We start from the raw sequence: 25992 nt of genomic DNA on the forward strand, positions 1-25992 counted from the left end.
GTATGTTGGATATTTTCTTTCAAAATCACCACATCTTCTTCTTTCTTCATGATTCCTGCCACCTTGACAAGATTCTCAGTTCCAGACCAAAACGTATGATGCCTTTTCTATGGCCTGCTTTAACAATGTGCTAACCTTATTTACAATCAATATTGTATGGATGTAATAATGATAATGTCCACAGCATAATACTCCCACCACTGTGCTGGTGCTTCACTACACTTTCTTCAAACATTAGCAGCACCCTAGTTCTGTCTAATCTGACCAAAGAACGAGCTTCCAGTATGTATATTCTTTCTCCAGGTTGTCCTTAGCATACGCAAGTGATGGTGTGTCTTCTGCAGAAGTGAGTCTTTTTTTGGTCTATGCAGGGTTGTTTGATTGTCTTATTTGGAACTACAATTCCTGATTTGGGTAAAACATTCCCTCATGGGTTTTTTTAGACACATCTGTAACTAGTTTTCTTTTCAGAGTCTTTGAAATCCTTTGATTCCTACCTCTGCTAGGCTTTCCTGATGATACTTCTCATTTCAGTTCTTGACACTTGGAAACACTGTGACAACTTTGTTTTTATACCCTGTGTAAATCGGAAGAAAATCCCCAGGTCAGGTCAGTTTTTCAAGGGGGCTAATAACACTGAGCCTGGTAATATATTCTTTTTTGTTTTGTTTTGTTTTTCTGAAACATTTCAGTTTCAGTTCTGTGTCGCTAAATACCCTGCTCACTTGGACCGCAGCTTGTAACCCACTTTAGAATATTGTCACAGGGACAGAAATGAGGCAGCACCACTCGGCTCATTTCCATATAATTTAATTTCAAAAATAAATCTTTTTAATATATCTTTTCCCATAATAATAACTTCATAAACATTATTAGATTTTCTGTAAACAAATAATATCATAAATACATTCTATTATTAATTCTAAAATCTCTGTATTAAAGCAGGAAAGTACATGTGTTGGAGAAAAAAATACATTTTGTCCTTTTACAAAGAGCACAGCCCTCCACCCCAACCCTTTCCCGGGTTCCACTATGAAACAAAATCCCTTAAAATTACACCTTAAATCTCACACTAATCTGCCCAGATTTCATAGTGTAGTAGGAGTAGCTCATCTGAAAACTGGAAAAATCCATTGATTAACAAAAAAGGAGTTTTTCAGGGTTAGAGGTTTGGTTTGGGGTCAGGTGAAAACAGATAAAATTTCAGTAATCAGGCAGTTTCAAGGTTTACACCAGATTAAGGGAAAATTATGGGATAAATTAAGAGATTATCTGAAATTACAGGATGCTAAAACCCCTTTAAAACATTAATAAAACCAAATAACTTTTCTATTTCTAAAACTATGTTTAATGGTTACAAGTCTTTTTAATATACGTCTGTATTTTAACAGTATCTTAAAGGGAACCCTTAAAATACCTTACTTTTTTCCCCTCATGGGATTTGTTGTGTTGTTTAAAAATCACATTAAAATTCCCATAATCCACAAAATATCAACAGTTTACCATAAACAGCTTTCAAAGTAGAAACCTCTAAAATTATAATCATTTTCAACCTATAAGTATCTCGACTCACCAACATATAACCAACCAATTTAAGGGAGACTCATGTCAACCTTATCATCGTCTTCATTTTGTAATTAATGGATTTTTAAATTTACATGTTTATAGAGTTAATTAAGGATGTTTTAAGGGATTATTGCTTCATAGTGTTTTACAAATATAAATGTCAAACAACAAAAACATTTGTTTGTGCACTTTTTTAAGTCTGAATGTTTATTTGGTCTCATCTGTGTCACTTCATGTCTTTTTATTCTTCCCATCAGGCCTAAGCAGGAAGCCAAATGTCTCCCATCGCTGCAGGAAGTTCATTAGGGTCCTGTTTGGCTCTTACTTTGCAGTTCAGCTTCCTCACCTGTTGTCCTGAGCCACTCCCAGCGGGTGGAGCCGTCCTGAGTCCAACAACTTCCTCCCCAGCCAGTGTAAAAGCTGTGAGTACCAGTGGATCCCATCACTGTGGCCCCCAGTGGTCCCAGTCCAGCTGTGGATCAGCCTGAGTGGGGCAAAGGCCCAGTGAGCCAGAGAGTGCTGGTCCACCACTGCATAGCAGGATGCCACCACCCCGTCCACCACCACTGTCCCCTGCTGGGTCAGCGGCGCAAACACCCCCTTCATCTCCTTTACTGTCACCCGGCTGATCCGAGACAGATGCCCCTCCCTGTGCTTCTGTCCCCCTTTACCCTCTGACACCAGCACACACTGTCCCGGCTGGGCATCGCTGGCGTACACAGTCCTGAGGGCATCGCGGGCTGGCACCGCCCCTTCTGAGCAGTTCTCTTTAGATACAAATATTAGGTGGGCGGCGGTGAGCGAGAGCTGAGCCCCAGCTTCAGTCTGCAGGGTGTAAAAGAGTTTCCGGGTCTTGGGGTCCCGATCGAGGAATGTCAGGACCTCACTGAACACCAGCTCACCGCTACCATCGCTGCCCGACGAGACGAGGACTCTCTCACCGGGTCGCAGATCACTGACGGGCTTCTGACTTCCACTTTCCAATATGACCAAGGCCTCACCAGGGAAACAACCTCCAGACTTAGCCGCCACTGAGTGGTCTGAAGACAGACAGAGATAAAAGATAGCCATCAGGTATGGACAGTGTTTAAAATGTATTCCACTACAGATTACAGAATACATGCTCAAAAATGTATTTTGTACTGTATTCCGTTACGATACTCAATGAGAGTAACGTATTCTGAATACTTAATTCAGAATACGTTAATATACTATCAAGCTTTTTACAACTACATGAATGTACCATTGCTGTGTGATTTATTACTATTACTCAAGGTTACTCACCATACCAATACCAACTAAATTTTTAAATCTTAATATAAAATGAGTAACAGTAGGGTGGACATTAGGTAAGGCTGCACTTTTTGCAGCGATCTCGTATAGAAAGCTATTCCGCAGGTATATAAAATAGGTCCACGGCGCCGAACTGTAGTAAAGGGACCTCTGGCTAATACGTCAGGTTTGTGTCGGACTCGTAACCAAAAACTAGCTTTACTTTGTTGTCTGGGTCAACTTTGCTAGCGAGAGACAGAGAGAGGCGTTGAAAGGCTGCTCCAACGGGACTTATTGTTTCGGAGGAAAACACGAACACAGTGTACAGTCGAGTCTTACTTACAACTGGGCTCGTCAGGCACTGTGTTTGGCTGCAGTGGTTATTATTATAATTACATGCTTCCATCTCCTGTTTCTGGTCCGTGACAACTGGTACTTTTCCACTTTCCTTTTTCTCCCTCCCTCCATTCTCCCTGCAGCACGGACTACACTGCCCATGAGGCTACATTCTTCAGGGCTGTGCCTGTAACACTCTGCCTATTGGATTCATATTAAATAATTTTTTGAACAATAATTTTTCATTATGCGGGCTGCAAGTAGAGGTGACATGGGCCGCGACATCGAGACACAGGCATTAGAGTCTCTTAATGCGTGTTTTGTTTGGGTTTCCACCGGCTCAGAATTACCAAAAATAGAGAGGGCATAGCCTAACATATGAAACAGGAAAAGACCGCTGTGTAATCCCTTTATTTCAACAAAGTAACTGTATTCTGAATACCACCTTTTAAACGGTAACTGTAATGGAATACAGTTACTCATATTTTGTGCCCCCCCCCAAAAAAAAGACATTTCAAGACACTAAGAATCAAACATGTAATTCCTTTTCTTAACTTATATGTTATAATTTTTTTAAATTATATATTTGAAAGAAAAGGTGAAACCTTTTGATATTTTGAAAGAAAGTGAAGATATTTTGTTAATCTGCATTATCAAGATAAAAATCTTTATTTACAACACAAGTTTTTAAAATGCTTTTCCATAATTTCAAATTTTATTTTAAAAAAAAAAACATTTTCTTTTGTGTGTGGGACTATATTTCATTATATCAGAGATAATTTTTGCCTTACCATAACAATATTTTCAATTTTTAAAAAAACATCTTATAAAGAATGTTTTTATTTTTATTTATTTTTTTACATTATTTATGCCACTCACAATCCCAAAGTTTGACATAAATGTTAGACTAAAGATGCCAATAAACGTTTGTGATTTTCTGTTAATAAAATATTTGCAAAAAACATCATAATTCAAACCTTACCTCATAGTAATGACTTATGTCTTAATATGTTATGTTATTTTTCAGCTGGTGGCTCCATAGTTAGTGTTTAACACATTTGCTTGGCAAATGAAAAGCAGCTGGTTAAAATCAGAGACATAAATCCCTTCAGGATTTGGTCAGGAAAGGCATTTGGGGTTAAACTGCCAAATTAAACAAGTGGCACTACCCGCTGGGGCGACGCCTTGTGTTATTTTTAGAATTCGTTTGTTATACATTTGAATAACAGCACAAAATTGGCTTTTAGAAGTAACACTTTTAATCTAACGTCTTATAGTTGAGTAAAAATTTATTTAATTTCTAACACTTCAGATCTGTCTCATAGTTTGGACCCATGAGGTCGTTGTTTTTTTTCTTTCCTTGAACCCCCCCCCCCAAACAACTAATAACCAAAAATGTTAAGGTACTTTACAATTTGAATTTATAAATTCATAATTGTAACTCACCATCTCACTGTCCTATTTTTAACTATAACTGTTTTGGGTTTTTTTTTAAATTACATTTCTAACTCCTAATCGTGTTCCATGTGCAGTTTTTGGGGGGCAGTAATAAACTTCCATACCAAAGTGCTTGATAACATAATAAATCTGTCCACCTCCCTTTAGCCAAATATTGACTCTTTCCTTTCAGTCGCTGAACATAAAAGAACAATAACCAGCCTGACAAACACAACCTCCTTCATAAATGTGGATGTTGGGTCGTACATGTGTCCCCAGGCCAGATTGTGTTCGTGGCAATGAGTTCAGCCACTTGAAAGTGACCCCTGAGGGCTCAAGTCTATCTGAGGATAAATATTTGGAGAAGGTAGGAAAGCCAAGGCCAAGTGATAAGATAAGTCACCTGAAGGAGGAAGGAGCAGAGCAAGAAAACCAGCCAGAAGGTTAATTATCTGACAGAGTGAGAGCAGCACATGACTCCATGTCAGATGTTTAGAAATATCTTCTGAAACTCTGAAAACACAGACCAGAATGGAGGATTTTTGGGACGTTTCCTTGAACAAATGTTTACTTGTGTAATTCTGCTCATTCACTTCCCAACTACAGGAATGTGATTAGCTTAGCCATTTTTCTTCATTTTAATATAATTTTATTGAATTTACTGAGCTCAATTTTCTTACTTACTTTTATGTTTTGCATGTATGTATGCATATATGTTAAACATTTTTTATTTTGATTCATTTAATATTTTTAGTTTGTATTTTATTTTTACTTTATATGCCTTATTTGTTTTTGTCATATTGTGTTGTATTGTTTTTTTGTTTGGTTGACATTTTCTGCTTGTTTTTTTTATTATATGTTGTATCTATTATTTTGTCTGCTGTAACACAGGAATATCCTGACTTTTGAAATAAAGAAACAATCATTTCTTAGACTAAACTGCTTGGTAACATACTTTTGAAAAAGCAAGTAAAATGAATTTGTAGCTTATTAATAACCCCAAACATCTGAAATAAAGACAAAATGTTGACTTGATAGCTTATTTTTGTTGATCAGTATGTAAGTTTTATTCAGTATTTATTTAATACATTATTTTTACATTTTTTTCACAACCTCTGAATTTTTTTTAACCATTTCTGTCCTAATTATGACTTTAAAATGATACATTTTGATTCTAGTAATTCAAAACGTGAACCTTGTACTCTTTCATGTTTTTCAGACTAAAAACATCACACATGTTGCTCTATCTTGCCTTGTTCTTTATTCAAGAGTAAATTGTGTAATATAGAAAAAAAGTTTGTGGTGGAAGTTTTGGCTAAATATGGAATCAGTGTAACTAAACGTTAAAACAAACTATACCTTTTCTAGTTTCAGTAATCTCATGATATATCTATTCTGAATTTTCTATCATCTGTTGAGCATACCTTATACTGAGAGCAATAACAGAAAGAAAAAGTCCACGTCTTTCACCCAAAATATTACCTTCCTAACTGCTTCATGGTGTGAGCACAGTGGGAGCAGTTCAAGTATGAGGTGAAATGTGCATCAGTAGGAGTTAAAATGCTCCATCAATCCCTCCGTTTCCTCCTTTTCTCACGTCCACCCCCCTTTTTTTCAGTCCAGTCTTTCATCTATAGCGGTCCAGCACTTTGCTGCCCTCTAGTGGTTGTTTCCTCTTGTTGCTGCCCCCCTTTTAATTGCCTTTAAAGGGTTTTGGGGGGCAGGCGTGTTTGTTGGGAAGAGTTCATCTTCCCAGTTTCTTTTCTTTGTCATATTTTGAAGAATTTTGAAGAAAATTAGGAGAAAAAAGAAGAAGAAGAAATCAAAAACATGAAAAAAATACCAACTTGATTGGTTGCCCTTCTGATCAAGTCAAGTTCTGGGCCCTCGCAACCCGATCTGGGAGGGAAGAAGAGAGCAGGAGGAGAAAGAGGAAGGGAAAAGAGGTAAGGTCGGAAAAGGGAGAAAGAAAAGGAAAATCTCAGTTACCACTCAGTGTAAAATGTGTCACTGGGGGTTTAAAGTGGATGCATTTTAACAAGAGGGTGCAACTCTCAGCACATCTGTGTTACTTTTAACTGTAAATTTTCATAACAGACACCCTGAGAACAGTGGCTATGTGGAGAAGTTTGAACCATGATGAGAACGTGCAATCTCTTCTCTGTATATCCTGATGGAGCCAAGTATTACGAGTTGCATTTCCAGCAAAAATACCTAAAAGTTTTCAAGAAAGTTTGGCAAGCGAACTAAAAAGTTCAGGCAGGTTAATTAGCTGCTTTTCTTCACTGTTTCTTGGTGCAGTGAAGTAAAGCACTGTGAGGTGTCAGTAGTCCATCTATCAGAGATTTGTGGACAGCACTTAACATTGCAGCTCAGTAATAAATGATGAATAGTCTGTCACGCACTTTATGGTCTCCTGTAGCTTCTAGCTGAAGCCATGAAGATACCTAAGAAGTCCAAGAAAGCCACCCTACAGCTCCTCCCACACACTTGACACATTTAGTCCTTATCTGTCGTTCTTTCATGCAAAAGTCCATAAAGCTGTGGTCGCACCTACTGAATGTGGACAAATGTCAGCAAACACACAAGCTGACCCCGTTCAGTTTAAATCACAATATGTTGGTGAGCTAACGGTACATTAGAGGAATATTAATGTAGTGATGGAGAGAGAGCGGACAGGAGCAAAGGATGAGAGATACTTTTTAAAAGCTAAGTAAGTTACATTGAATTTAAATGTTAAGTTTATATGTATGGTCCTGATTCATTTTAATGTTTTTCCCCAAATGAGACAGTCAAATCTGTATGTGATGTGTTTTTAAAGTCACCTTTTTGGTGAAAAGATGCTGTTAAATTACCTGTGAGACTGTTTTTCATAGATTCAACTAAAGAAATAAGAACAAACTATGTATTTTTGTGACAGGCTGCTAGCAACAAAGTGTCTTAAGATACAATATAAAATTGATTCTTTGCTACATTTTTTGGTAAGTGTAGACACAACACAGGTTCATCCATTGAGTTAGGAACCTTTTTTTTGGCTTCAACAATTCATAGCTCAGTGTTAAGTAGCTTTACAACAAAAAACATTTATCATATACTCTCCAGTTCAAGAACTGGAATGAAAATGAGTGAAAAAGCAGACAATGTGCATAGAAGAACTTTGAAAGACCTTTAGGAAGTCAGGTTTCTGAACTCCTTTGAGTTTTTTAGGTAAGTTATAGTTTTTGTAGTTTTTGTAAGTCTGCTAGGGTTCACTTGTGTCCTTACATTTTGTAATACTTTTCTATTTTTTTTTTTTTTGTAATATTACTTATGATTACGAATCTTGTGACAAGGCAGACTCGTCTATGGAGAATGCAATTTTCCAATGCACCAACTTTGCATGCGCCCTTCATGTATGCTGAGTTTCCGGTTCTCTGTGTCCACAGTTTCCAAAACGTAGCATGCAGACGCCTGTTTTTTTTTTTCCAAACATTGCCATTTATGGAGGTAACTGTGAATTAAGACTGACATTTTATTTGCAGGTGGTTTAATCAAAAAGTTCATCCCTAAAAAATAGAAACCTGGTTTAAATTCACCCATTAACCTCTTCAAGGTTACCTCCTTGTGCACCTCTGGACCACTGCAAATCATTTTGATCATGTTTTGTTTGTAGATAAGATGAAGCAACTATGAATTTTAGTTTTCTTAATTCTTTCCCCTATAAAGACAACATTTGACGACCTCCCATGAACGCTTAATGTCGAGTCTTGACACTTCAAAATATATCAATACAGACCTGGTTTGACGAACATTAGAATATGTTTTCCCAGGTTTTTTTCCAAGGAGATCTCTGCCTTAGCTACAGAGGCAGACCTCCCGCATAATTCCTGTTCTGAAAGCAGGCCTAAAATATAACATAAACTGCTCAGTTCAGAAAATAGAAACTAGCTTTACCCCCAGCAGGCAAGCAGTAAAGAGTTAGGTAACCAGATGTGTGCAGCTGTATTAAGTTCAGATGAGGTGGCTGCTGTGTGAGTAGAGCCAGAAAGCCACAGACAACTTGAAGATGAGTTTTTTGAGGAAGCCTAAGGTGAGTGGTTGTTGTGAGATAAGGTGAAGAAGACACAGAATGTAAGAGATAGTGCCTACTTAAGATGCAATAAAACAGTTAGTGGGCAAAGACAGAAGAGTGAAAGTAAAGCAAAGCAGACATATGAGAAATAAGTCCATTTTCTTTAAAAAATATCTTGACAAAACAATTCTTAGTATTTGCACTTTTACATTTCTCCTCACACAAATACTGAAAAAAAAGAGAAGCATAACACCTCGCTTGGCTTTCATGAAGCATTTGTAGGCTTTAGAAGATTTGCCCCTAAGCGTGAAAGAGTTCTGTTTCAAGCTACAAAATCATTCAGGGGAAGACGGTGGTTTTGTTGACTTTCTGAACAATATTTAACCAAAACCACAAACATTTTCTAACCTTCACCAAGCACTTTGAGTTAATCGTGTCTGTGGCATCACTAGTTGCCATGACTGGAGGCTGAAAAACAAAACCTTCAAACCTCGCAGCCAAGTGTACTCAACATGGTTCCTTTCTGTGAGGTCTAAAAGTGTAAAAATGTGGCTCACTGGGAAATGTCTTAAAAAGATTTAACGTCATTAGGAAATAAAAATGATCCTGTTTTCTTTGAGTGTTTAAACATTTAGATTTCTTTAGTTTATATTTGATTAAAGCACAAAAGACTTCACCGCGCTTCAGAAGTCACTTCCAGTTTATTTTTTTGTTACTTTATTAACAAAACTGCAGTAAAATTACATGCAATTCATCTAGAGGGTGCCTGAAATCTCAGTACATGAATAAATGGCTGAAATAACTACCTGCTTCTAGGTCCCAGGGTGTCAAACTCCATCTGGTCCCAAGTGGGTACGACTACAAAAGTCACTGCCTCTCAATTGTTTATCTTGTATCTCTGTGAGCATGTCTATTTGGGTTCACACTTTAAAAAAAATAAAAGTGTAAAGTTGCAACAAAAGCACTGGCAGCTTGTAATTAATGTAATTAAGTAATTAAAATGTTCTGTTACTGGAGACAACTAAAAAAACAACAACCCCAAACCCAGGAACCTTTCTGTTACGCTAACAATAAAACTAACAATAAAAAATGAACATTTTTGTTATTTAATAGAAAACTGACTACAAAAAATAACTTTTCTGTTAACTAATGGACTCCTAAAAATAAAAAAACATAACTTTTTTGGTATTTAATGGAATACTAACAATAAAAAAACATTTCAATTCCTGTTTTTTAATGGTTCTATGGTTAGTCCAGTGCTTGTTTGCTTTAGTGTCTAACAGGGTATTGGTGATGTTAGTTTGGTGAGTAATAAGAGAGTAAAACTGACACAATACACAACTAAAGGTTAAAAATGTATGCTCTTCTCATTAACAATTTTCACATTTTCCAAAGTCATCCAGTGGTCGAGATTGGACCCTTTGGTGAGCCTGTTCTGGCCCCCAGGCCTCATGTTTGACACCCCTGTTGTAGACACATTAATATTATCCATGTTTCTGGAACACCTTGCTTCTTACTTCTGTGATTTGGCGCACTCGCTCACCTGACTTGACACTGCAGTGGATGTGATATTTGGACTCGTAGTAGACCCAGTCGAATCCGGCCTCCACTGCCAGCCGTGCCAGCATGGCGTACTTGTTCCTGTCCCTGTCCGACGTGGTGATGTCCACCGCCCGGCCCTCATAGTGCAGCGACTCCTCCGAGTGGTGGCCGTCCTCATCCCAGCCCTCGGTGACCCGTAGCCGGACCCCGGGCCAGAGGTTCATCACCGAGATGGCCAGAGAGTTCAGCCTGTCTTTGCAGCGCTGCAACAGAGGTGGCACACAGGACGTTTCTGGATCAATATATTTGCACTTTTTCTGTGAATACGTTTGTTCACTGGGGACTGAAGCCTCATCCTCTGCTGCTGTGCAGCTTTAAAACCAACCAGGAAAACACAGACTCTTCACAAAGACCCCTTCTCTCTGCATCCGTGGACTTCACCAAACCCCCTTTGCCTCACCCCTCTCCCCCTTGTCTGTGGCTCCAGCCTGCTGTCCCAGCTCGGCCCGGTGTTTGCTCTCTGTGGTGAGCTAACGGAGGCGGGAGGCTATGACGGATGGAGGGGGGACTGTGAGGTTACAGGGTGGCTGGGTGGGGGTGACATGTGGTGCCGGCTACAAGAACAAGAGGTCCTCAGCGTCCCTCTAAACCTGGAGTCTGGTCAGGGTGAGCAAACAGGAGGTGAGAGGGCCTATTGAAGGACCCTTCCCCTCCCATTGCACCGGCATACACAAATCTCACCTTCCAGTCTGCCCCGTTTATCTAATCCACACCCGAGCTGCATTGTCAGGGCAGCAGTCACGGCGTCTTGGATAACCTCTCAGACAGGCACTAGTCCTGGTCTCACTGTGAGTAAATGTAACTAACAGCAGTCAAAGACTTAAAGATGGACACAAAAATTAATGAATTTGAGATATTCCTCCCCCAATTTCATTTTTTTTAAACCCCTAATTTTTGCACATTTTTGTTTAGTCTGAAGAGTTGGTGCGTTTGGATACGTGCAGAAGTTTTTTGGTAAAAAGAGCTTTTTCCTGTGTAAATGCTGTGAAAATTGAGATTTTGAAAAACTTCCAGGGTGAAAACTTTCAGAAATTAATGCTTTTACACATGGAGTGAAAGGTGGATGCCTTTATCTTCTTTCTGATGTCAGACTGTGCGCCATGTTACTGTTTGGGGACTTTTGATTGCCTAATATTTCTATTCAGTAAGGGTTAAATCACCACCTGTTGTTTTGGCGTACTACTGACATTGCTTGATGTCGCTTTGTTACATTTTTGCGTGGGTATTGTTTTTTCAAAACAATCATAGAAAAATCTTTCTTAAAAAAAAAAAAATACATGTGGACACAGCTTTAGTTTCCCACTTCATGACAACTGTACAGTCCATTATTGGTTGTACAGTCCATTATTAGTGGACTGTACAAACAGACCGCCCAAGAAGTCAGTGCTCTCTGTCCATGTGATGCAGCTTGTTAACTTAGTTTGATAACCTAGTAAACCACCTTTTTCACCCAAACATTATCATCTGGTTGCATAAAAGCAAGAACAGCAGAGTCCAAAACGCAAATATTGCATCGTCAAACTACATTACACTGCAGTCGTTGTGTCCATCTTTTATATACAGTCTCCTCTTTATGAAAACTAAAACTAGAAATGAAAAAACCCTTTAGTTTTTATTTATATTTAACCACACTTTTGAAAAAAAAAATAAAACTAACTGAAATGATTTTGTGAACTTGGAAAACAAACTAAAATAAAATTTAAAAAGTACAGAGGAAATGTACTTAGTTTTACCAATTCTTTGATAAAGATTTTATTTAAAAATTACTGATGAGGGAAGGTTAGACATATTTATTGGGACTCTAGATGTCTACAAGACTGAGTCAACTGCTTTCAAAGGTTCTGGTTTATTGTAATAACTGTACTTATTTTCCTGATTCTTGCCTTTAGTATACGTCCTGCTTATAATGATTATTTGAAAGACTCCAACTAAAAACTAAAATGAAACAAAAAAATCTACTCAGGAAGCTAAACTGAAGCTAAATTGAGTCAAAATGAAATGAAGACAAAGATTAATTAGAAAAAAACCCCCCCCTCTAATATTGCTGATCCATAAGTCGAAATTTTAGGTCAGGCTTGGCCAACTCCAGGTTTGTTTGTTTTTTTAAAGACACTTGGGGATGAATCTTAGTTATTCATTGAACTTACTTAAAACTTTTTTTTCAAAACTTACTCATATTGAGTAATGTTTTTTGTTTGTTTGTTTGTTTTCACACACACAAACACACACACACACGCACACACACACACACACACACACACACACACACACACACACACACACACACACACCGCGCAGGAGAAAAGTTCTCCAAGTTTCTCCAAGGAGGAAACATTTCCTCAGTAGCCAGTACAAAGACTCGTGGGCATGTTTAACTTCAAATCTCTAATTTAGTCGTGGTTGTGGTATTTATTTCAGATATGCTCTGTTCAGTTTTAATGTGGTTTCTAGTGTTTGTGAAGCCAAGAGCAGCGTAGCGGGTTATCTATCACAAACTCTTGTAGTGATTAATGACTCCCAGTCACGTTCAGTTTGTCATTTAAATGTTAATAAAACCAGATTTAATGATATAAAGGATACAGTATCTTCTGGATCTGAAGACTGCCTTAAATCTGCAGTCTTTCTAATGACCACCAGGGGGTGACTGCCTTTGTTGAAAAAAAGAAAAAAGAAAAAAGACTTGACTTGTCTATGAGAAGAGGACCACCAGCTCTCCTGCTCTGTGTAACCTCACTAAACTCTTTCATGAAGAGTTTATGGGCTCGGTCATTAGATTAAGTTCTCAATCAATGCACAATGAAGCTCATTTTTAAAGTTCATAAATTTTGGTTTATATTGAAAGTCAGAAAGAAATCCAAATTGACTGATAACTTGACAATCAGGAGTCATTCATCAGTGGTTTGGGCGATTATTTCCTCCACTATTGGATTTTAAAGCAATCCTGAAGGACGATGCCTTGAATAACAACATTTTCACCAATTTTAATACAAATAAATACAAGTTGTTGACCAAACTGGAGAATTTTAAGCAAAATTTGCCAACAAAACAACACATTTTTAATCTATTAAAGTAAATTTCATAATAATTTCATTCCCAATGCACTGCACATGCATGAAATCTGATGGAAAAACTGCCCTCCAAGATTACACTCACTCCGATCAAATGAAAGGTTAAGCAGTCATACTCTTTTCTTCTTCTCTGGTTTTGAATGGAAAGAGGTTTTGTTGGTTTTAAGTGGCAGAAATCTTATTAAATGAACTCTGTGTGGCTGGAGGCAGTCTTGTCATTCCCCAGCTGCCCCTGAAAGCGTCTCTCAGTGATGCAGCCTTTCATGAATCTCGGCCCATTAAGGCTCCAAACTGGGATTAAACCCCATAAATGTCTTCTTTTTTTTTTTTTTTTTCCATGTTGGCTGTGATAAGAATAGCTCGTGGCTTGGTGGCCACAGATGCCTTTTCACAGCGTTCAGTGTGGATTTTTTTTAAAAAACGTCTTATGTTTTCTCTCTGCGGTCAGAGCAAGAAGCTGGACTTCATAAATCAGACGATAGATTTTGTTGGTTTTCCTTTCAAGGTGTACAGATCGACGGGGGGTTTCTGTAGGAGCGGTTTTAGCACCAAACCGCTGGCTGCACAAACACTGGGCGCACAGACCGACAACATGCGCTTATGCACAACTCTGCGCTGCAAAAAGTGTCCCTCTGAGTCTGAGAAGGTTCTGTTTAGTCTTGTGGGTCCTGTTTTAGCTGGATGAAAGAGATTTAAAAAAAAAAAAAAAAAAAAAAAAACTACTGAAGAAAAGAAGGTTCTAAAATGCAAGCGAGTGTTTCCAAAATCAACTTTTTGAAGAACAGTCTCGCTTTTTTTGGATCAGTTTTTACGCATCAAAGCTCCAAATAATCCACTAAAATCTGCGCAGACTTATCGTGCATGAGTAAAACGGTGTTGCACTTTTGCTTAGCTTAACACATGACGTTTAAAAGGACATTAAAACTGCATTTAAATTGCCACTTTTTGCAGTGTGGCTTCGACCCCTGAACAGTCGCGTCTGTATGCAGCAGCTCAGGAGCGCCCAGGAAAAAGGGAATAAAATCTAAAGAGGCAGGGGAAAAAATCCGTATAATTAAGGCTTCAGCACAAGTGAAGTGGGCTATTTTTGCACAGGAGCGCTGCGAAAACAAACAAAAAAGTAACGCGGAATAGTAAAAGACAAACAGGAGGCTGTCTCCTGTGGCTTAGGGGTCATAAATTGTGTGCAGGTCTGCGCCGTTGACGAGCAGCGCTGCAAAAAATGTCCAGCTTGGAGAAGACCCGTCCCCTTTAAGAGCCTTAATTCATTAATCAAGCTCACACCAAGGAGGCTTTGAGCTTTAGAGCAATTTTCTGGCAAAAGTGACACGAGTAAGAAAAAAAAAACCTCAGCTGGGTCAAGGCAAATATCAACAATATCGATACCAATGATGGTATCGTACGGTATGGATGATACTAGTACAATAGGGTCGATTCTTTGTTTCTACCCTCTACATTCAGTATGCAGCCCACTGATGTTAAATTGTAATTTTCTATAGAGATTTAAAAATATAACTTAAGCTTCAACGTTTCAAAATTCACAAAAACCTGAAAGGTGTGTTTTTGTTGTGTTAACTAATTATTGTTGAAAGTGAAAACAATAATTAGTTAACACAACAAATCACGAAAAGTGATTTCGTGGTCATTAAATTCGCTAATCAATGAAGACTTCCCATACATCATGACACACTGCTCTCACCTACATAAGGTGCCTTTATAGGTTAAAGCTATCGGTATTTGTATCGGCAATACTGGCCCTGTATTATCTTGGTATTGCTCATTCCAGAATTCGCTCGAGTGTCGTGATTTTGTAGATAAAAGTTATAAATCGGGTTCAGTTAAGAAGTCGTCCGCTCATGCAGGTGTTGCACATGTCTGTGCAGCCTCTACTTCTTGCAGCGCGTACAGCGAGGTGACAGCTCCAGCCCGGAGTGCGCGCTTTCATTCCCCACGTGGGTCTGTGGACACAAACGCTCAGGGAGGAAGCCCGCGGTCACAAGAGCCAGATATAAATACTTTATTCCTGGGGAAATAGGGAGTCAAATAAATTCCACGCGAAGCCACATCAGTGACGGTGTCGTAAAGATTTTTGACAGTCCAAAAAGGCGACTGTTAACTCCGACCAGTGGGGCTAAAAACGAAAACGGTAAACATGAGCACACGCTTGACCCCGGGCTCTAACCAAATACGACTTTTGGCTGTTTCTCCACCAAAAAACATGATGTAGAAACAGAGGACATAGTGTTTTAATTAAGAGCAACCGCTCTCCGTACATTTTTAGAAGGGGTTGCCCACATTTTTACGCATGAGCTGCCCACAGTGAACCTCTGATTCCAACCTTACTGTTTAGCCTTCGCAACGCTTTCACTCTACTCGGCTAATCCGTGCTTCGCCCCCCTAAGAAAGGTCTGAGTTAAACTTGTAGCTTTATTTATTTAAAAAAAAAAAAAAAGGATGATAAAGTGTAATAGAGCTGCTGCTGTGATTTAAATCAGTGCCAACTTGGAGAAAATCTCTTTCAAAGCGCATCTTTTTCATTTAAAATCATTAAAAAAAGGATGAATGTGATAAAATTATTTTGTTGGCAAAGACCGTTTTTCTTCCTGCTGTGAAGAGCTTTGAGTCAACAAGATAACAGCGTCCACGCGTTTAAAGACGGGGCAAAGTGCACAGAGCTCCTGCGCACAAATGAGCCGGACTGTAGTCGGGCTTAAAGGCACTACAGCAGCCGGGAGGGTTACCTGCGTCATCAGGCGGTCTGCACCTGTGTTCTCCTCATCCTTGAAGATGATGTCAGGGTTGTAGTTGGGGGTGAGCTCCTTGAAGCGCTCGGAGTTCCGGGTAATTTTCCCTTCATATCTCCCGCTGGCTCCAAGCGTCTTCTCGCCTACGTTGGGGGTGAACTGCTTGTAGGCGAGAGGGACCAGCTTCCGCGGCGGCCGCCTCTTGCCATTGCCTCTGCCCGGTCCGCACCCCTCGCTGACCGGCGACAGGAGGAACGCGCACCCGGCGAGGCACGTCACCAGCGTCGAGAGCAGCATTCCGCCTGGCGGCCGGCGTGTCACCCCCTCCCACCCACCCACCTACGGCGGGAGGCCAATATGTCTCCGCTGTATTTCTGTTGGAGTGTCCTCTCCTTCCACGCGTGGGTTCCCCTTTGTAATCTTAGAGCGGAGACAACAGAGTAGGGCTCATTCCAGAGTCCCCAGAAGTCGCCATTCCCAGCGCGTAAAAGTGGCCAGTGCGCCGCTGGAGCCCCGCTGGAGAGAAGTGAACCTGTCCTCTGCGCCGCTGCTCACGCTCTGCGTGTCCCGAGTGCACGCGGAGTGCAGGGGCATAAATAGGAGAGGTGAGTTTATCTTGGCAGGCAGGTTCAAAGCTGTGCCTTTGCGTCGAAGCTGTGAGAAACGGGCTCTGAGACAGACGCGGAGGCGCGCGGCGCGTAGGCTGTTGGACACGGCGGTCACGGGGTGTCCCCGCAGAGGTTTTTGTCTCTCGGTTTTCCTCTCAATGCGTCGCTGTGGCGCGGGGCGGCTGGCAGAAATGCTGGCAGGAAGCAAGCCTGCTACAGTGCACACGAGGTGCCGCGGGAGGAGGAGAAGGAGACCGCGCCCTGCTGGACCTGCCCTCTACTCGGTCCTCTCCTCCCATCGCGGCCGCCTTCATCTGTTTATTGTCGGCTCGGGCCTGAGCCGCGGACACACAAACAGAGAGCCACGAGACCCGCGAGGGCCGGCGCGCGCTTACGCTGTCCTTTGGACCCGCGTTCTCAAGGCGAGACGCATGAGGGCGAGCGCAGGTGCGCGCATGACCCCTCCTTCCTCAGTGCAGGTAACAGCTCTGCTGTGGGCGACGAAGCTGTAAGCACACCAAGCGGGAGCAGGGGGACCTCCACGACACAGAGACCCCGACTTACACTAAAACACACTCGAAGCGAACACATGACTCAGCTACCTTTAAACCAGACCAAGCAAGGCTCAAGTTTGATTCTTGGACCCCCAGCACGGTGACACCAAGTGTGTGATATGTCATGCATCAGTTTTTTAAACTTCTACATCATCAGTGTAATTTTTCCTTCCTCCACAAAGTGCACAATACACTGTAGTCAATAAACTGGAAAAGGAATTTGAATTTTCTGGCAATTGTTTCATAGTTCAGGCTTTTAAGGACTAAAATCTTATAATTCTGCCTCATTATTAAAGGGCCTGAATTCTGAGATCACCTCAAAGTGATGAACACTTAAATTTGGGTTTGATTACCTTGAGTGACTGCCTTTGTCCAGGTTTCAGGCTTTTCTTTTATAAGTGGTATGTTAAGAGGGGGAAAAGTCAGAAATAATAGAAACTAAACAAACCTAAAGGTGACAAATGTTTACATAAATGAGTGCAAAAGCTCAACAGTGACAAGCTGAAGCCATTAAGTGCAGTTTTACCTGCCTTATCACCAAAGAACATGATCTAAACTTTGGCACTGTACTCCAAAAGGTGCTTCTTTCTTGATTCTGACTCATTTCTTTGTTAAATGCCTTGTTGGAGCACTCAGAAGCTACAGTATAACCAGCGACACAGTTCAAAGAGTTGGGCTGAATAGCATCTTTTGTGAATCTTTGCTGAGGAGAAAGGTTCTCTTATAACTCAGAGATTACACACATCATAGATGGTTTCACTGGTACCGAATGTAGCCAACTGGAGACACTGGAACAAAATTACCCTGACATGCTTACCGGCTTCTTTGTCGTTGGGGTTAAAGAGACTACGTTCAGGGAGATCACTTGAGGATAACTGAGCAGCTCATTGGACAGATCCGGTTTCACAAACCACCCAACACCGTTTCAGAGCCCATTGAGCCCTCTGCTGATGTCACACCCTCGATCACCAGGGGTCAAACTGAAGTCTGAGGCTTGCTGAGGGGTCCCAAGATAAACCAGGAAACAGGAGACCTCTCCAACGACCCCCCACCAGATCATGAAACTCATGGAAACTGTCATCTGATGCAACATGTATTGACCAAACATTTAATTTTAGCAACTATAAAAGAAACTTAAGGATTTCAATCCCTTGTGCTGACTGTTTTTAAAGTTTTAAAATCTCACCATAAATGAGTCAATGCCCATAGACTCCTATTTAAAATGTCCAACTTTACAAAACAAACAGATCTACAGCATATTGCAAAAAATAGTTTTGCTCTTTTTCAATGGTAGAGCTTGACGGATCGATCGTATCGATACCAACGCTGGTATTGAATCAGTATCAGATCGATACTAGAATGATAGAGGATAGAAACAAAGTATCAATATGTTCAATATGTAGCCCACTGAATTGTGTTAAATACATTTTTTTAATTAAAAAAAAACATACCATGTGAAACCTTTTTGTGTTCACGGTCTATTATACTTATAGCCTACAGCACATTTAAACAACAGAAGCTGACCCAAAGTGCTTTGGAAACAGGCACATGAACATTCCAGGTCTCTAATAAATCCAGTTTCAAAGTACACGAAAAGCTAAAAACTGTGTTTGTCTGTATTGAATATTTATTAATGTGTTCAGAATCTGCAAATTAATGATGAGTCTTCTCATAAGTCATGACAGACTGCTCTCCTTTATAGGTTAAAAATATCGGTATTGCTATCAGCAATACTGATCCTGTACTTACTTGGTTTTGGATCGATACCAAAATTTGCTCTACTGCAGTGATTTTGTAGATAACAGCCTTTAAATTGGGTTCATTTGAATTAAGGACTGAAATGACCAGTACTGGTATTAGCAATATTGGCCTTGCATTTACTTTATATCTGATCAATAGGAACATTTGCAGTATCAAATAACACTACTGGATAGTTTCTCGAAATATCTATTCCATTTCCTCTTCAAAACGTGATCACTTCTGCCTCAAGAAAACTAACAATGCAGCAACCAAAATGCTAACACTGAAGCTTCCAAATTGAGTCCAAATACCATTCAGGTGATGCCATAGTGGCTACATCCATTTTCTATATACAGTCTGTGGATCAAAAACAGTTTTTCTGCCATGTTAAACTTGTAGAAGCTTATAGAGCAGTAATTCTACTTCCTGGTTGTATTCATTTATTAAACCCTCATTTACATTCAGAAACATCTGTCTGTGTTGTCTGTCGTGAAAGAGTCGTGAATGAGGGACAATTCTGATTGGCTGGTATCTAAAGTTACTCTCAGGTATCTCTGATCAACAAATCTGAACACACAGGTGATCAAAGAGACAAAAACATGATGTGATATGATTGATTTTTGAAAATAAACAACCGAAATGGAATTACACAACCCTCATGTTTCACCACCTTCTTTCTTTTGACCATAAAAGCAGCATTTGTCACTTAAATGAATAACAATAAGCTGCTCTTTCAGTGGAGAAAACCGCACTTTTTCCCAAATGTCTCTCACACAGAAACTCTTTGGAGCCATGCAGGCAAACACTGACTTCTCAAACTAAAACTTCAATAGCATTCCCGACATGCTGCAACACCTTGAGTCAACATCTCACTGAGCTCTGAAAAAGGAGAGCGGCTCCTCTATCGACCGCTGTCTGCTCATTGTGCTCCGACTGTCTGGGTCGCGGAGAAAGCAACTACTTAAGATTGGCGGAAAAATAGAAGGCTGAAGTTTCAGTGAAAAGTTGTTGAAGCTTTTATTTTATAAAATTAAAAACTTAATATTCCTTCAAAAGCTGTTTTTGAGTTTAATCTCTTATTATGTTCAAATTTTTAAAAAAATTCTGTGGTTTACATAACAAATAACAAACATAAACACCCATTAAAAATACATGTATACCTTTAATTGGCAATATGACTTCTTTAAAAACATTTCACACCCAGTTAAAGATACATGAAGGTTAATCGTTGATTAAAACCTAAAAAGAACAAGAAATCACCAACCTACCAGCTATCAGTCATCACTACAACCATCAAAAATTTAATGACACTTTTAGTCTAAAATCTAAACACTTTTAAAAGTAGGTTTGTAAAAATGTCCTTAAGAGTGTAAAAGTTCAATAAGAAGTGTTTTTAAAGGACGGCACTTTTTCTAAATTCGTAATTGTGTGTGCGTCCTACTGCTCGGGATCATCTGAACAGGCCCACTTTCTTCTTCTTTGGTTTGGAGGCTGGTCGCTCTGCAGCGGTGGATGTGACAGGAAGAGACTGAGGAAGACAAAAAACACAAAAGGAGGAATATTTTTCATAGTCTATTTCCAATTTCCTGTTTTTAAAATCACTCAATCTCTTCTTTTTTCTCCCCCAAGGAAGCATTTAAGCAGGAGACGTATTTCACAGTTCATCTGCTGACTTGTAATTTGAATATTGTAGATCCCAGCTGTTGAATTTGGATTTAAAATCTCTTTTAATCTCCATCTTTGTTGCATTTGTTCCCCTACAAATAACCCTAATTGGTCAAATCTTTAAAAAAAAAAAAAAGTCTTCTGTTGTACCTGCTGCATTTTAGGTCTGTTGACCATCTTGGCTCCACGTGTTTCCAGCTCCCCATTGTTGGTCTGTTTTTCATTCCCGTCAGCTGATTCACTGCTGACAGATCCGCCGGCTGAAGGACGAGGACGAAGATGTTTATTAAACTAAATAATGACTCAGAGAAGCACCAACATGCCACATCTGTCATCAGTAAATCAGGATTAAACTTTAAAAAAATACTGCTGCTACAACTGATCGGCAATTTCTAGAGATTTCAAAAAAAAAAAAAAAAAAAAAGACCTGCTGCAGTTCCTCTAGTGTCCAATCGTGGCTGTATCCCCACAGACTCCTATCTTAGAATGTCCAACTCTTTATAGCAGATATAAACATGTTTACAGCCTGATGCAAAGAATTTCATAATCTCTAAAGATAGTTTAACCCTTGATAGCAGATGGATCTCATACCTCACACATTTGGATTTCGCTGAGGCTAAAACTTAGCAACGTTTCCTCTTTGATTGACAGCAGCTGGTTTGCTGCCTAAAGGCAGCTAATTGGAGTCACTAAACTGGACCACTGGAGTGTGTTTGTAGTGCTGAAGCTTAAACTGATTGTTTTCATTCCAAAGTCACAGTGCTGTGCAAAAGTCTCGATCCACTACTAATTTCTTTATATTTTCCCTTAAGCAGCCAGACTTGCAATTTGTAATTTTTAAAAGTGCTTTTGACCAGTCGCTCTGCCGGCTTTCTGAAGGTCTTTCAAAGGTTTTCTTAAGACACCGGCCCCTTTTTCACCAATTTTCAGTCGAGTCCTTATAGCTGATGATTTTCAGAGGAATGATTTTGTATCTTTAGCTATTTAACACTGACCTATGAATCATCTTAAGCAACTAAAGTGCACTAAACAGACAACTCAGTGAAGAAAACATTTTAAATTGCATCCTCAGACACTTTGTTACTAGCAGCCTGTGACAAAAACACATAATTTGCTCCCATTTTCATGATGTATCAACTAATCAACACAGATAGCTGATGGGGAGAAAAAACCCCAAAACAAAACAAAAAATGATTTGAAAGGATTTTATTCTTCATTTTCTTTCACTAAAGTTGAAAATGCAAAACCTCTGGATAACTTCTGGGTGACTGTGTCCATCTTTTATATACAGTTTGTTGTTTTTACAAAGGGGAGTTTTTAAAAACAAAAAACAAATGCAGCTGGTTGTTATGACCTGAGCTGACACCCATATACAGGGGTTTAACTTCTGTACCTGGCATATGTATTTATTATATTGAATAACCTTTATCTCCAATATCTATTAGAAACCATGTCTCACTGCTTCACATTTTTATAAACTAACTTCTGTTCAAACTGAAGGCTGTGACAGATGTTTTAGCACATAATAGGAAACTGAAAATGTAAGCTAGTGTTCTGATTTATTTTGCTTCTGTATTTATGAACATTTATTTATATGTATTATATGAACAGTTGTTAGTTGCCCTGTCCTTTACGTTTGCATGTTGTAAACTTCCCCTTTCATTCTTACTGCCATCTTTCTGTTACAAATCACCCCTGACATGCTTTTAAGTATCTGGTTGACCCCAGATACTTAAGCTCATCTACCTTCATTGTAACACCTGTCTGCCTCTCATTCACACACATATCTTGCTTCTACCAACTTTTATTCTTTTTCTCTCCAGTGCATACCTCCACCTATCCAGGCTCTCCATCACTTGCTCCCTACTCTCATTACAGATCACGGTGTCATCTGCAAACATCATAGCCCATGCAGACTCCTGCCTGACCTCATCTTTCAGCTTGTTCATCATTACTGCAAACAGAAGGGGCTCAGTCGATCCGTGATGTAATCCCACCCCCACCTCCAACCCATCAGTCACTCCTATCACACGGCTCACCACTCTCTCTTACAGTCCTCTCTGCCACTTCTGACCTCATGCAGTAGGGCAGTTCTTCTCTTGGATTCAACACATTTATTTACTTTTTACATTTTTGTAATGGACATCAGCCTCAATATGCAAACTGTCATCTGCAAAGTGTGCAGATGTATGCATTCAAAATCAAAAATATACGACCAAAACTATCACAATGCAATTTCTTTGATGAAGATAAAGTGGAAATATTAAATGCTCACATAAACCTGACTAAATCTTCAAATTTGACCATTAAACTTCAGCGCAGTTGTGAAGTTGTAATGTTCACCTGAAGCGTTTAAGACGAGTTCTGGCTCTTTGTTGGCGTGTTCGACCTCCTCAGCAGAGCGCTGCTCCGACAGTTTGCGCTTTCGTGCACTTCCATGAGTGACGATGGCGGTGTATAGCTCCTGAAGATCGCCATCGAAGCCCAGAGCTTCCTGTTGTTCAGAACAGAGCAGAGGAAGAGCCTGAGAAAAGAGAAACAGAACGAGGCAAAACCTGCGTGAAAAACTGGCAAAGATTCAAAGCACTTAAAAGTTTCATATGTCTTATTTCTCCAGTGTTGTCAGCGGTTCCAGAAGTTCCAGATTTTCCTAAATGTGTTATAAACCCTTGAACCTTTCAACAAGGCTTCACACAGACTCTGAAAGGTGTGATAACGGATATATTAAAACAGGAATTAACCTCCATGCATGCAAAAAAGAAAGCAAAAAGGTGCTGCTCTTTTAGATGCAATGTAGTTTTAAAAAGTGCAATATGCACTCAGAGATTAAAAAAGAGGCAGCCATCTACTGTTACTGGTTACGTGGAAAAGGAAAAAGAAGCACAAAGGGGGAACAAGAACAAAACAAACTATAGAAAAAAAAAAGACTAGGGCCATAACTAATGGAAGATTTACCAAAATGGGATGTTTGAACCTTAAAAACTCCCATGCAAGAATCCTGGATGAGCCCCCAAATTTGTCATAATGCAACTCATGAGCCATGACAAATAACGAGAGAGAGACAAAGTGTACCAATTATTAACCAAAAGAAGGTGGACAGATTGAGAGACCTAAATGCTCCAGGTGCTCCCAGCTACACTGATTAAAAGATGGCTAAACGTGGCACAGGATCATCACAGTACAAAGGATGTAAAGGATTACACAGTACGGCGCCCTGGCACTGCCTCCCATTCTACTCACTCAAATTCATTCAAACTTATTCAAACCACAGATAAGCCAGCAGTCTGAGAGGGAAGTGCTCTGTTGGGGTGATATAATACTAGTAAGTCTTTAACATACTAAGATGGGACCTGACGATTCAGTGCTTCAAGCTTTAAATTAAATTCTGGATATAGCAGAAAGCCAGTGAGGACGAACCACTGTTTGAGAAATATGCTCTCTCTAGCTATCCTATTTATCTCTGAGAATATTTTTTAGCAGAGGCTGCTTTCACATGTCAAGTCAAGGTGGGATATCATCTGAAGCCGTCCTCGTCACCCACTTAAGACATGTTGTAAATGCTCTGTTTGTCTTACATGAGGCAGGACACATGATGCCCACTTACTGACATTTAACAGCACTAATCCCAGACGAACGCAGGTCAAAGAGTTTTCACATGCTGACGAGACTTTGAGCTGCTTTACATTATAGAACTACTTCAGTAAATAAGGAGGATCAAGCAAATACACATTGGTGGATTTTAATGTCTCTAGCATACTAAACTGAAGGCCTTTTATTTGTTCAACTCTAGTGCCTGGACCTGGATTTTTGTATGCCATTTTTTTGGTCATAATCTTGCCGTTTTCCTTTTACCTACTTCACTAAACGTTCATTAAAAATCACTCAAGCCGTTTAACTGCTCCAAAGTCCTGTGTCACAGTGTTAAATAAGTGATCCGGACCCCTCCCAACAAACTGTCACAAGTTCTTCATCAACCTCTGCTGCACTTCTCCAGGGTAGTTGTTGGATAATCTTCACAACAGAAAAACAGGCAGACAATCAGCACCAAACTCCAACTAAAACAGCTGGCTACCTTCTTTCTACAGATCTTAATTGTCATCATCATTATTAACATGTCTTCTGCAATGCATGCGTACAGCTCTATTTCGAGTTTCCATCAGGTGTCTGGAAACCTTGTGGTCTTCCATTCTGCAGCACTGGGGTTGAGCCGAAGGTCTGCTTTGGTGGGACAGTTGGGAGGTAATCACTGAAGATGTTCAAACCATTGCACTTACCACTATGCAGCCAGCATGGTGGAGGCTCATGTATTCCCATTCTGAGATCCTGGTTTGACACATAGTTCCATCCCATCAACAGTTTTGTTTCCAGTCTGTGTAACTCCTGAATCTAAATATTTAAATATCTACAGTTTCCGGACCCCAGCTACACAAATGAGGGTTCAAACTCCACAGTGTCCTGTCTAGTATTAATTGATGGAGGACCATAACCAATAAACAGAAACTTTCTTTTTGCTCAGCCTGAGTTCACCTGCAGGCTGAGCTTGGAATATGAGCTGGTTGATTATCATGCAGAGGGTCAGGGTCTCATGAGGTAAGCTGGAGATTTTCAGCAATGTCTCGCATACCTTGGACATCAGATTGTGAATATTACAGCTAAAGCCAAGGTAAAGCCTTCAATTTATGGAGAACCCATCAGTGTTTCTCTGACACAATCTCTTTATCCAATACTAGATTTCCCTATTTCTTTTTCATTCAGATATTCTGCCATTTTACTTAGAGTATGTAGAGACTCTTTGAAATATTCCTCTGATCTAAAGCTAGATATCAGCTATATTCTGAGAAATGTTAGTACTCAATAACTAGCTGGAAAATGCAGAATTATTCTTACTGAGAAACAAATGCAGTTTACAGACCAACCCCTGCTTCAATTTTGGTGCACACCATGCTGAGATATGACAAGTTTTCAGCTAATACCTCCTTGGGAATCACCTTGTTGGTGCAAAAATACCATTTTATGTCTGTCAAATTGTGTTATCTTTGACATTTTTCAGAAATTCAACTAAGGAAAAGGGAACAAATAATGTGTTTTTGTGATAGGGTGCTAAGTAACTGGCGTTGAATACATGCAGCTTTTCTGCATGTATAGCCAGCATTTCAGGTGCCTCACTTGGAATTTTTATTCCAAATAACTAAATTAAAAATCAACTAAACAGCTTTTTATGGATCATAAAGTCTGAAATTCATTAACTGGAAGTGGTTTTATGTGTCAGAGAGATGATTTTATATGGGTTTTTTTATAATTCCTGACTGCTTAAAGTAATACAAAGTGAACATCTGAGTAATTTCTCAG

General features: G+C 39.7%; 2 protein-coding genes across 4 annotated transcripts in view; both read right to left on the reverse strand.

Annotated features, from left to right (window-relative positions):
- Positions 1-805: 805 nt before the first annotated feature.
- Positions 806-17620, reverse strand: LOC116316902 (indian hedgehog B protein-like). Its single transcript, XM_031735552.2, has 3 exons — positions 16074-17620; positions 10206-10467; positions 806-2606 (listed from the first exon to the last, which is right to left on the reverse strand). Exons 1-3 carry the CDS (start codon positions 16371-16373, stop codon positions 1909-1911), a joined length of 1260 nt encoding a protein of 419 aa, XP_031591412.2. The 5' UTR covers positions 16374-17620; the 3' UTR covers positions 806-1908.
- Positions 17621-20120: 2500 nt separating this feature from the next.
- The window catches only part of nhej1 (nonhomologous end-joining factor 1), a 28865-nt gene continuing 22993 nt past the window's right edge, over positions 20121-25992 (reverse strand). For 2 of the 3 annotated variants that reach the window (XM_031735562.2, XM_031735570.2), the window contains exons 7-9: positions 22987-23167; positions 20794-20903; positions 20121-20506 (exon numbers count right to left, since the gene is read on the reverse strand). In XM_031735562.2, coding sequence (XP_031591422.1) covers positions 20429-20506; positions 20794-20903; positions 22987-23167 — 369 coding nt within the window. In that variant the 3' untranslated portion in view covers positions 20121-20428. The remainder of the gene's footprint in view (positions 20507-20793; positions 20904-22986; positions 23168-25992) is intronic. The other variant, XM_039607334.1, reaches the window with a different exon arrangement.

Source organism: Oreochromis aureus, linkage group 23 (genome assembly GCF_013358895.1).
Source record: "Oreochromis aureus strain Israel breed Guangdong linkage group 23, ZZ_aureus, whole genome shotgun sequence".
In the NCBI taxonomy this organism is placed as follows: domain Eukaryota; kingdom Metazoa; phylum Chordata; class Actinopteri; order Cichliformes; family Cichlidae; genus Oreochromis; species Oreochromis aureus.

Excerpts from the sequence above, each read along its gene's own strand:
- LOC116316902 (XM_031735552.2), bottom strand. The coding sequence starts at position 16,373 with ATGCTGCTCTCGACGCTGGTGACGTGCCTCGCCGGGTGCGCGTTCCTC. Across the intron at positions 10,468-16,073 it reads CAGACCGCCTGATGACGCAG|CGCTGCAAAGACAGGCTGAA; the intron begins GTAACCCTCCCG and ends CCTCTGTTGCAG. Across the intron at positions 2,607-10,205 it reads CCACTGCAGTGTCAAGTCAG|ACCACTCAGTGGCGGCTAAG; the intron begins GTGAGCGAGTGC and ends GTCTGTCTTCAG.